Consider the following 12,967-nt stretch of genomic DNA (forward strand, 5'->3'; position numbering starts at 1 on the left):
CTGCCTTTAGCCATTGGCTGCCACAAAAGTTTTTATGGGTCTACTCTCACTAAGTTAGAGAGTATCTAGTGAGTGAGCCATCCTGGGCATCACTTCTGTTCCTCATTATCTAGTGTCAGCTAACTTGTTTCAAGCCTGTTATATACTTTAAAATTTTTTCAAAGTTATTGAAAAACTTCGTATTGAAGCATAGCATATGTAAAGAGAAGTAACAAATCAAAATTGTAAATGCAATGAATTATCACAAAACAAACACACCCATGTAACATCCACTCAGATCAAAAGAACATTACCAGCATCCCAGAAGCCTGCTCCCTACTGAACACGTTTTCCTATTCACTATTGCCCTACCCCCAACATAAGTTATATGCTTTTAAAAAAAATTTCTTTAAATTTATTACTGGTTATCTGTAATAGTTTGTTGATCCAAGGCCCCTTGAATCAATATAAAATTCAGTTCTAAAATATCTCTAAAGTCTATTTTTTAAAAATAAAGTTTGTTACTCCTTGGTATTCTAAAGGAGTTATGCATATGAAGCAATAACTTAGCTTTCCAGATTTTTTTACAAGAACCTTGATTTATCTTTGGCTTATGTATTTCATCCCTAATATTTTTCTTCTAACAGTTAAAAGATGTCAAGTTTATTTTTGTAGTTGGGAGACTAAAAGGTCTGCGTGAATGAAGCTGGATTATTAGTTTTATTGAATCTTGTATGAAAATAAAATATATAACAACTGTAAAGACTCATCAAGTGAATAATGGATGTCCTAGTTCATTGCTACTCCAAGTGCTGTTTGTGGGTCAGCAGTATCCATCATCATCTGAGAGCTTGTTATAAATGCACAATCACAGGCCCCAGACCTAATGAATCAAAATCTGTATTAAGGCAAGCTCCCCAAGTGATTTGTAAATACTGTATACAGAGTTTTGAGGAAAAACACCATCTGAAATTTTGGTAGGTTCATATAATTCACAATTTTTTAAAAGATTTTGTTTATTTATTTTTAGAGAGAGGGGTAAGGAGGGAGAGGGAGAGAAACATTAATGTGTGGTTGCCTCTTGTGCATCCCTATCTGGGGACCTGGCCTGCAACCCAGGCATATGCCCTGACTGGGAATCAAACTGATGACCTTTTGGTTCACAGGCCAGCACTCAACCCACTGAGCCACACCAGCCAGGGCTCTTCACCAATTCTTTAAAAAATATTTTATTTATTTATTCTTAGAGAGAGGGAAAGGGAGGGAGAAAGAGAGGGAGAGAAACATCGATTTGTTGCCTCTTGCACACGCGACCAGTGACTGGGCCCACAACCGAGGCATGTGCCCTGACCAGGAATCAAACCCATGACTTCGTTTTGTGGGCTGATGTTCAACCAACTGAGCTACACTGGTCAGGGCAAAAAGGTAGAAGTTTTAAAAATTGCACGTGGTCTCACACTTGACATTGTATAGTAAATTAGACTATTTTCATTTTGCCTTGTTTCACATAATGTTTTAATATTCTATTTCCTTGGATAAATGTTTGTTATGTAAAGTGCCTGAAAACAAAAATCAGTTTCTGTGCTTTAACTTTCACTCTCTTCAATTCAACATTCCTTTAAACCAAATCAGACTTCAGAGAAATCAATTACTTGGTGATGGGCAATGCCTACCCCTAGGGAAATATGATTCAACTAGGATTCCATTATTCCTCAACTCAGAGAAAGTGAGACAAAAAATAAAGGGAAGCTTTTCTTGAAGAATGCCAACTAATAAATAATGAAAAAATGAGAACATCACCATTTTGTGATTCCCAATGTAATAACTGATTCAGGCAAAGCAGGAATCATTCATTGATGTTAAATCAATTAGGTGAAAGTGTTACAGAGGGGGGGTCCCCCAAAACCCCCAGAGCCTGCGGTTGGGGATAGAGAAAGGGGGCAGCTTTCAAGATACCTTTGCATATTTATGGCTGGTAGCTAGTGTCTTAGTTATGCAAGTGGCTTTGGTTCTTCCAAGGAGCCAAGGAGATAGATGAAAGGAGTTTTGACTATGGAATGGTGAGGAAAGAGCATAAGGGGACTTCGCAAGATTCTGTGAATGGTCAGAACTGGTTACCACATCCACGGCTTCACAGGCCATGGTCAGGGATTTAAAAATAAGGCGGCAGCCATTTTTGCAGAGTACAGGAAACTCCATGCAGTTTGCAAGGAGGGAGAAGAGGCAACATCCGGCTTTAGAAAGAAAGAGATCCATGCAGCTTTGAAAAGGCAGAGAGAACTGTGCGTGATCCAGTGCAACATGGCACATGTTTTCCTGGACTTTTATATAGAGGCTGATGACACCATACCCCAGATCCTGAGGGAGACAGCTGACAGATAAGGGATGGGGAAACTTCTGGGCATGTTTTTGGCTTATAGCCTTTTGGGGAGCAAGGGAAGTGCCGGGTCCTGTGGAGAACAGGGCTCTGAGCTGAAGTGCTCACTGCCCTCCCCAGGTTGGAATATCGTAAATAAAGACCTGTTTTCCTCAACACTAGTTGCTGGGTTTTACACCAACGCGCCACATGAAAGAACCCCCTTTCACTCTGTAACAAAAGGTCATTAGATGTGTTAGTTACATATTTTGGTGTAACAAATTACCGTGACAATTAGCAGTTGAAGACTACCAACACTAATTCACTGTTTCTGAGGGTCAGGTATCCTGGAGCATCTTAGACAGGTGCTGTCAGCTAGGGCCACAGTCATGCAAGACACAACTAGGGCTGAATGTGTCTGCTTCCAAGCTCATTCATAGGCTAGTTGGAAGGTTTTTCAGTTTCTGAGGTCTGTTGGACCAAAGGTCTCAGTTTTGCCGTACAATGTGGGCCACTTCATAGATCTGCTCCAATAGCACAAGTGGCCCAAGAGAAAGGCAGAGACACAGAGAGAAAGACAGAGAGAGACAGATACAGAGCCATAAGCAAGTCTTTTTATAACATAATATTCAGAAGTGACAATCCCACCATGTCTACCTATTCTATTTGTTAGAGGAGAATTAATATATCTGATCCATGTCCAAAGGGAGAAGATTATACAAGTGCATAAATGCCAGGAACAGGTATCTCTAGAGTTATCTCAGAAGCTGCATACCACAATGAAGAACCAAATGTTTATATGATTCCTAATTATTACTCTCACCCTGGCTGGTTTGGCTCAGTGGATTGAGCGTCGGCCTGCGAGCTAAGTGTCGCTGGTTCGATCTTCCAGTCAGGGCACATCAGAGAAGGAAAACTCTGACTCCAAAAAACCTCCGCTGCCTTGCGGCATACCTCTTCAGGGGAAAGGCTAAGGGAGTAAACCCTGACAGAAAATCCGGAGCCGGAGTCCCTAAGGCGGTTTGACGTTGTAGTCAACACCGGCAACTCCTGCGGCGCACCTGAAGCCAAGCTGTATTGACTCCGTCTTTCCCTTGGATCCTTCAGCTGTGAAGAGAGGGGGGGGTCTGCTGCATGGGCAACAGCAGACCCTCCATATCACCCTGCCCAGGCTCTGTAGCTTCAGCTTCACTGGAGAGGACACTCCAGCGTCATCGCAAGATGTCGATTCAACACGGGAGGAGACAGATACCGAGTCACTCCCGAGTCGGACTGCACAACCATTCTCGGCGGTGCAGATAGACTCTTAAGAAGCTACACCATCGTCTCTCGAGACGGATGGCTGCCACCGCCGCCGACGAATTATTACCCTGCAGATTGCATAATTCATCAAGGAAAACAGGTACCATTACAATGGAGAAATCTGAGTTACCAAACTTAGGATCACAACAGTGGAACTTCCAGAGATTATACAGTATGAATTTTACAATTATCACCTATAAATTAGCAAATTGTTTAATCTAAATTCAATTTATCTTTGGACTTAATTTTACTTTATAGTACATTGAAGAGATGGAAGAAAGTTATCAAGTGCATGAGAGAGACGCCAGACAAATCCAGAATGTAGGCCATTCCACAAAACCTTGTGGGACTTTTTAAAGGTTCAATGTCATATGGAAAAAAAGGTTGGGGGATTAATCCAAAATTATAGAGATACAATAAAAATGTGTGATCTTGATTGGATTCTAGATTGGACAAAACCACCAAACAAAAACAGCTAAAAAAAACATTTTGAGAATAATGAAAGAAATTTTAATTGTAGTAGCTATTAGACCATATTATACATTATTATATTATTGTCATACAATTAGGTATGATAATAGAGTTATTTTGAAGGAAAATGTCCTGTTTCTTAGAATATGCTGAAACATTTTGGAGTAGAGTTATAAGGTCTGCAAGTAACTTTTAAATAGTGCAACAATTGCACTGGCTGGGTGACTTAGTTGAAGAGTCATCCTGTACACCCAAGGGCTGCAGGTGCAATACCTGGTCAGGGCACGTACCTAGGTTATGGGTTCGATCCCTGGTCCGGGTGCATATAGGAGGCAACCAATCAATGTTTCTCTCTCTCCTTCCTCTCTCTAAATCAATAAACATATACTTGGGTGAGGATTAAATAAAAATTTTTAAACAGTGCAACAATCACCGTGTGTGTGTGTGGGCATGTTTTATGTATATGTACACAGAGAAAAAAACAAACGGGGAAAAATGTTAACAGTAGTTGAATCTAGAGTTCATAGTGTTCAATGAACTGTTTCTTAAAAATTATTTTTAAAACTTTTCTGTTTGCCTGAAAATTTTCAAAATAAAAATTTGGGGGAAAATTTCTCTTTCATCTTTACCTCCCAATAATTCCACTGGTCTTAAGACTCTTATTTTAGCTCATTTTTCCTGGCATACAGTTCCTCTTTGAGGAATGGCTAAAATATCAATAATAACTCCTCTCTTTTTTTACTCAAGAAACTTCCTGAAAACGAATTCTAAATATAGTACTTTAAAAAAAAATTCTCACCCAAGAGCATTTTTTCATTGCTTTTAGAAAGAAAGGAAGGGAGAGAGGAAGGGAGAGAAACATAAATGCAAGAGAGAAGCATTGATTGTGTGGGGACCAGGGACCAAACCTGCAACATAGGTCTGTGTCCTGACCAGGAATCAAACTTGCAACCTTTTGGTTATGGGAGGACGCTCCAACCAATTGAGCAACACCAGCCAGGGCTACATATAGTAGTCTTATCCACGGTTTTGCTTCTGAGGTTTCAATTATTCATAGACAACCATGATCTGAAAATATTACATGGAAAATTACAGAAATAAGCAATTTTTAAGTGTTAAATTGTGCACCATTCTAAGTAGCATGATGAAATCCCGAGCTGTCCCACTCACTCCTGTCCAGGATGTGAATCATCCCTTGGTCTTTATCTCTATGCTGTACACACTACTCAAATGTTAGTCACTTAGCCTAGCCATCTAGGTTATCAGATAGACTGTCAGGTATTGAAGTACGTATTTTATGTTCAAGTAACCATTATAGCAGGCTAATGCTACACCACAATGCCTGTGTTATTCACTTCATCTCATCACATAGGCATTGTACAATCTCACATCATCACAAGAATGGTGAGTACAGTACCATAAGATCTTTTGAGAGACCACATTCATAGAACTTTTATTAAAATATATTGTCATAACTGTCCTATTTTATTGTTAGTTATTGTTGTTAATGTCTTACTGTGCCAAATTTATAAACTATACTTTATCATTGGTATGTAGGTACAGGACAAAAAACAGTATATATAGTAAGTCCTCACTTAACATCAATAGGTTCTTGAAAACTTCAAGTTGAAACAACAAATGACAAAACCATGTCACCATAGGCTAAAACTGATATAAACAGGAGTTAAGTTCCTCCAACATATTTCTGGTCACAAACATATCACTAAATTTCTAAATAAAGACCCCAAATACTTCTATTAAATATTAAAGTAAATGTGAACTATATATACATTTAAGAAAGATTAATAAAAACAAGTAAGATCACTATTTTCCAGCCTGCTTATTCCACTTCATGGTCACAGGAGGCCAGAGCTTATCTCAGTAGCTCAAGGTGAAAGGCGGGCATCCACCCTGTACAGGCCACCTTTCCACTTCAGGGCGCACTCACACCCACTAAGATTGGGACAATTTAGATGCCAATTTACCTCACGTGCCCATCTTTGGGATGGTGAGGGAATGGAAGTACCCAGAGAAAGCCTACGCAGACATAGGGAGAATGTGTAAACTCCACACAGAAAGTGGCCCTGGCTGGGAATCAATTTTTTTTCCCTCCATGGACATTATACCAAAATGGCATTATTCAAGGACCTGCTGTATAAGTACTCGGTACGATCCGTGGTTTTAGGTATTCACTGGGGGTCTTGGATTATATCCTCCTTGGATAATGGGACTACTGTACACCATGCCACTTTGTATTAGTTGATGATTATATTTTGGCTTCCTCACTCAACTGGAATCTCTGTGAGGTAAGGACTAGGTTTCATAGATCAGTGCACAAAACTGATGCCAGTAAATTCCTCAATTTACACCACATCTGTTGATACTCATTAAGTTAATCCAAAGAACAATAACAGAAGCCAAGCAGAGTCTAGTTTAATATTGGCTTATAGTTTGTACAGCACATAATTCATTCAGCTCTCAAAGAGCTTTATGATCTGTATCCTAGAGAGATACTCATGGTTATTGACTCATATTCTTCATGACTTTTTTTTATTGAAAGGAAGCACATTAAGCCCTAATTATAACAGGATTAACAACCCTTTGTCTTGAAATAGATGTTTACAAATTTTATAATTTCATCACTAAATCCTCCTACTTATAAAGCCCTGAAGTTATAGATGAAAAATGTGTTTAAATTTATAGATGGTTAAAAAAAAAAAAAGAAAGAGCATATAAAGAGAACTGACCTGTCCAAAATCACATAATTCTCAAGACTTTATTTCTCTTTTCAGTGATGCATGTTTGTTTTCTACTTGAAGAGTTGAGTTGTACTTTACAGGACACCTAAGATACACTCATAGGTCAAGAAATGTGACTTGATTTGTTAAAAAACCCACTTGTAACTCTTGTGTGTTTTTGCTGTTCTTTATGAACATTCTCAAAGATTTCCATGCCTCAGTCAGCTTCTTGACATAGGTTCATTTCATTTATGTAATAAATAATAAATCAGCATTTTGTTGATTTAAGGTTTTTATCCAAAAATTCAATAATGGCTTCTTCATCTGCTGATTGAAGCAGTCTCTGAATTAGCTGATCCAGGCACTTCTCCCCACATAAAAACTTCTGGTAAAAGAAAGGTATTAGAAAATTTGATTACTAGAAATAAAGGAGAAATGAAGCAAAGAAGTATATACTTATTTTGTTTCTTTACAGTCCTTGTTTAAAAGCAACAAAGGACTGCTAATTGATAATATAATGAATACAGCTGCTAACTTGGGAGGAGCTCATTGTTATTGGCTCAAATTATTCACAACTTTTACTTTTTATTGAAAAGTAGCAGCTTAAGCCCTTAGTGTAACATAATTAACAATGCTTTGTTTTTAAACAGTTTACAAAGAAGTTTATAGATCTTATATCACTAAATTTTACCACGTTATGAAGTTCCTGAAGTAACAGATGAAAAAAGTATGTTTAAATTAATTTATAAATGGTTTTAAAAGTGAACTTGTCTTATACCACATAATTCTGGTATGGCTTTTTATGTAAAAAGTGAATCCAAAAGAGTAAATGGAACTATATTCTATCTTAAATTGTTTAAATTAGCATTTTGTTTAAAATGGGATTCGGATTTTTCCAATAACTCTGGAGACAACAAAACAGAGATCTGAATCAACTTTTGAAATTTATCACCTCCCTCTCTTTAAAATTCCTTTCTGCTGGATTTTTATGACAACACAGTTTTAAGTTCTCAAACCATCTTTGGGAGGATATGTTTGCTGAATCCTTTCTCCTCTTGTACTCTAGAAAAAAAATAAGGCTTTTTATTCCTGTCCTGAAAATTCCACCCTTTTCATTCATATCACGTTATTTCATAAGGGCAAAAAGACTGAAATGCTAGGGTAATGTGCAGACTGCTCCTTGACATTCTCTGCCTTGCCAAATTCTCTGGACCTGGCTCAGCTAAAGCCTCTCTGGAACATTCCATATCACACTTCTCATGCCAACCCTCCAAATTTAAATTACTTAATCCATAAATGGTTTATAATAATTCTGTTTTATTAAATTGGAAATACAGTCATTTTAAATCTGGAAGTCCTGTGTAACAGAAAAATATTTGTGCTGGAATGTTTAGGGGACAAGGGTCCTGAGGTCTGCAACCTGCTTTCAAATGATTCAGTAGCAACATGAGTGTATAGAGAGAGAGAAAGAGAAGGTGGAAGAGGAAGAGGAGGCAAACAGCAAAATGTTGTTGCATCTAGGTATAGGGTGCATATTGAACTTGTCTTTAAACGTGCTTGAAAAACTCAAAGTAAGTTCTGGAAATTATTTCTCTCTTAATGTTACCATCCAAATAAATCCACTGAATGAAAACTGTTTCAGCTAGACTTCCCTATAGTCCCCCATAAAGTTCCTTCCCGAGAAATGACTAAAATGACGACTTCAAGTACCTATCCTGTGTTATAGAAGTTTGGTGGAATAAAGTTGTTGGATTAGGGAATTACATAATTCTCATATTTTAGAAATGCTCAAAATCTAGACACTGGCTTAATGGAAATACTTCAATATCGGCATCTGGAATATAGAACATTTGAAGTTATGATATCGGCATGAACTAATCTTATATTTAGTCTTTCTTGAGAGGTCTTAAAGTTGAATTTTAGATTAAGCATACACACTTAAGTTATCTCTCAAGTTAAACTGTAGGGGAAAAGATATGGCTTACAATCTTTGCATTCCACAAAACACCAGCATATAGTAAAACTAAAACTTTAAAATTAAACAGAAAGTATGCACTATAATGCAATTTTTAAATTAAGATTTATATCATTTGAGGACTTCCGGCCAAGATGGAGGTGTAGACAGACACGCTGCATCTCCCTCCACAACTAAGAAGGAATACAACTACCTCAAAACTAGAAACAAGCAGAAGTTCCAGAAAAATCAAACTGCATGGAAGTCCAACAAACAAAGATATAAAGAAGAAATACTCATCCCGACAGATAGGAGGGGTGGATCCAGGGCGGAGAGGACGCAGTGTGGTGGTGGCAGCGGCGGCAGCAACAGCAGCAGGCCGGCAGAAAGCACAGTCACACGTTTTAAAAAGTCAGGAGGGACACCTGGGAAGTGCTCCCAGCACCTCACCAGACCGTGCAGCTCATGGTCTCAGCACCGGGGAAAATCAAGCCTCATTGCTTCTGACTGTGTAGACCAGTGGGAGTTAGGGTGGAGGCAGAAACTGCCGGTCTCAGCAGAGTCTGCTTATTTAAATGGCCCCTACAGTCCTAGAACGGCTGCAGGCCCACCCACTCTGAGAACGACGGCCAGGGCAGCAGCTAGAGAAGCACCAGTCCAGTGTGGAAGTGAGAGAGGTGCCTGGAAAAGGGGTGAGTGCTGGGCAGGTGGCATTGTTCCCTCTTGGACCCCTCCCCCACATACAGTGCCACAACGTGGTGAAACAGGTCGCCCTGTGCTGATGAATCCCTAAGGCTCCGCCCCATAAATGTAACAGGAGTGACAGCTCTACCTGGGACCCGGAGGCAAACAAACAGAGGAGCCTGTCAGAATGAGGAGACAGAGAAGTATGGCCCAAAAGGGGAAATGGATCAAGGTTCAAGTGGGAGAACTAAGCGACGAGGAGATAGCCAACCTAACAGATGAGGAGATAGACAACCTAACAGATACAGAATTCAAAACACTGGTGATAAAGATACTCACAGGCTTGACAGATATGCTTTAGTACAGCAAATGCATAAGAGAAGAAGTGAAGGCTGTGCTAAGTGAAACGAAGGAAAATCCACACAAAACCAATGGTTAAGGGAAGAAAACTGGGGTCCAAATCAATGACTTGGAACATGAGGAAGAAAAAAACAGTCAGCCAGTGCAGAATGAGGAAGCAAGAATTGAAAAAAATGAGGAAAACTTCCCATACAGGTCTGGGAAGCACGGAGGGTCCTGGGCGAGCTGGACCCAGAGGGGACCACACCAGGACGCATCATGACTGAGATGCCAAAGGTAAAAGATAAAGACAGAGTCCTGGGGGCACCAAAAGAGAGGTGGAGAGTTGCCTACAGTGCGTGCCTACAGGACTATCAGCTGATTTCTCAGAGGACACTTTGCAGGCAGGAAGGGACTGGCAAGCAGTATGCAATGTGATGAAAAGCAACCTACAACCAAGATCACTCCATCCAGCAAAGCTATCATTTGGAATGGAAGGACAGATGAAATGTTTCCCAGACAAAGTGAAGCTAAAGGGTTCATCATCACCAAACCATTATTATATGGAATGTCATAGGGACTTACTTAAGAAAAAGAAGATCAAAACTATGAACATTAAAATGACAACAAACTCACAACTATCAACAACCGAATCTAAAAAATAAAAACAAAATCCAACTAAGCAAACCAGAATAGGAACAGAATCACAGGTATGGGGATCATTTGGAGGGTTATCAGCTGGGAGGGGGGTGGGAGATAAATGGGGAAATGGTACAGGGACTAAGAAGCATAATCGGTTGGTATGAAATAGACAGGGGGATGTTAAGAATAATATAGGGAAGGGTGAAGCCAAATAACTTATATTCATGACCTATGGACATGAACCTAGCAGGGTGGGATTGTTGGAGGGAAGGGTGGTACTGGGCAGAGGGGAGCAAAGGGGTAAAAACTGGAACTACTATAAGAACATAATCAATAAAATATACCTAAAAAAAGATTTATATAATTTGAGCATAATATGAAAATTTCTTATAAAATTAGTGTGCCTGAAGCTCAAATTATTATAGAATTGCCAAGGTGACTTCATCATTTGGAAATTATGCAACAAGGATGACCTCTTACTAATAATCACATCCACAGCTCAATTCGATTAACTTGAGTGTTAAAAAAGATTAAAAATGAAGGAGCTATAGATCCTACTTTATAAGAGCTCATAATTTAGTGGGGAAGCTAGGCAATACATAAGCATCATAATAAATATAATAAATTTAAAAATAAAGAAGAAAAGGTTTTAAGGGAACCATTAATTTTGAAAAGAAGGTGGCATCAGGGAAGAGTTCAGGAAAAAAAAATTGAATTCGATCTTAAAAAGTGAATAGTATTTCTCCAATATAGACAAGCAGAGCATTTCAGTCAAAAGAATAAGTATGAAGAAAGGCCTGGAAACAAAGTACAGTTGACTCTTTTTTTCTTTTTTTTTAAAACATACATTGTAAAATTTAATTTAGTGTTCCCCAAATATGGTTTTTCTTTTCTTTTTCTTTTATTTTTTGGTTTTTCAATTACAGTTGTCCCATTTTTCCCCCATTGCTTCCCCCCATCCAGCCCACCCCTTCTCCCACAATTATATCCCTCCCCATTATCCATGTCCATGAGTCATTTATACACGTTCCTTGACTAGACCCTTCCCTTACTTATCCCCCTTCTCTCCCTCCCCCCTGCCCCCTATTGACTACTATTCTACTCTTTGTCCTATTTAGTTCGTTTGTGTTGTTCTTTAGTTTCCTGTATTAGATGATATCATATGGTATTTTGCTTTCTTTGCCTGGCTTATTTCACTAAGCATAATTCTCTCTAGTTCCATCCATGTTGTTGCAAATGGCAGGAGTTCCTTCTTTCTTTCTGCTACATAGTATTCCATTGTGTAAATGTACCACAGTTTTTTGACCCACTCATCTACAGATGAGCACTTAGGCTGTTTCCAGCACTTAGCTATTGTAAACATGGCTGCTATGAACAGAGGGGTGCATAAGTTTTTTTGAATTAGGGTTTTAGGATTTTTTGGGTATAATCCTAGCAGTGGAATCGCTGGTTCAAAAGGCAGTTCCATTTTTAGTTTTTTGAGGTAATTCCATAATGTTTTCCTTATTGACTCTTGAACAAAATGTGTTTAAACTGCATGGGTCCACCAATATGTACATTTTTTTCAATAAATTTTTTGAATATTTGCTACAATTTGAAAAAACCCCTCACATATGAACCTTATGATGTTCTTAATAGCACAAGGCATGGAGTCAAAGTAGCTCTACCTAATACACAGAAACAAACACAGGGAAGATGCCAAATTGAGGAGGCAAAGAAATATGGCCCAAATGAAAGAGACGAACAAAACCCCAGAAAAAGAACTAAACGAAACAGAGATAGCCAATCTATCAAGTGCAGAGTTCAGAACACTGGTGATCAGGATATTCAGAGAAATGATTTAGTACAGCTGCAAAATAAAGGAAGAAGTGAAGGTTATATGAAGTGAAATAAAGAAAAATATACAAGAAACCAACAGTGATGGGAAGAAACCTGGTATTCAAATCAACAATTTGGAACATAGGAAGAAATACACTTTCACCCAGAACAGAAAGAAGAAATAAGAATTGGAAGAAAATGAGGAGAGGACTAGGAGTCTCTGGGCCAACTTTAAACGTATCAACATACAAATCACAAGGGTGCCAGAAGGAGAAGAGGAAGGGCAAGAAATTGAAAACTTACTTGAAAAAATAATGAAAGAAAACTACATAATTTGAAGAAGGAAGTAGACATACAAGTCCAAGAAGCACAGAGAGTCCCAAGTAAGTTGGACCCAAAGAGGACTACACGAAGACACATCATAATTAAAATGCCAAAGGCTGAAGATTAAAGAGAGAATATTAAAAGCAGTAAGAGAAAAGAAGAGAGTTATATATAACGGAATTCCCGTAAGTCTATCAGCTGATTCCTCAAAAGAAACTTTGCAGGCAAGAAGGGACTGACAAGCAGTATTCAATGTGATGAAAAGCAAGGACCTACAACCATAATTACTCTATCCAGCAAAGCTATCATTTAGAATGGAAGGGCAGATAAAGTGCTTCCCAGACAAGACAGAGCTAAAGT

At 38.7% G+C, this 12,967-nt stretch overlaps 1 protein-coding gene across 4 annotated transcripts in view; it reads right to left on the reverse strand.

The window, feature by feature from the left end:
- Nucleotides 1-6,819: 6,819 nt before the first annotated feature.
- Nucleotides 6,820-12,967, reverse strand: part of MTRF1 (mitochondrial translation release factor 1) — a 65,592-nt gene continuing 59,444 nt past the window's right edge. For all 4 annotated transcript variants that reach the window (XM_090258675.1, XM_090258677.1, XM_090258673.1 and 1 more), the window contains one exon: nucleotides 6,820-7,231. In XM_090258675.1, the coding sequence (XP_090114801.1) occupies nucleotides 7,115-7,231 (117 nt within the window). In that variant the 3' untranslated portion in view covers nucleotides 6,820-7,114. The remainder of the gene's footprint in view (nucleotides 7,232-12,967) is intronic.

Source organism: Furipterus horrens, unplaced genomic scaffold (genome assembly GCF_987537825.1).
Source record: "Furipterus horrens unplaced genomic scaffold, mFurHor1.1.pri manual_scaffold_12, whole genome shotgun sequence".
Lineage (NCBI taxonomy): Eukaryota > Metazoa > Chordata > Mammalia > Chiroptera > Furipteridae > Furipterus > Furipterus horrens.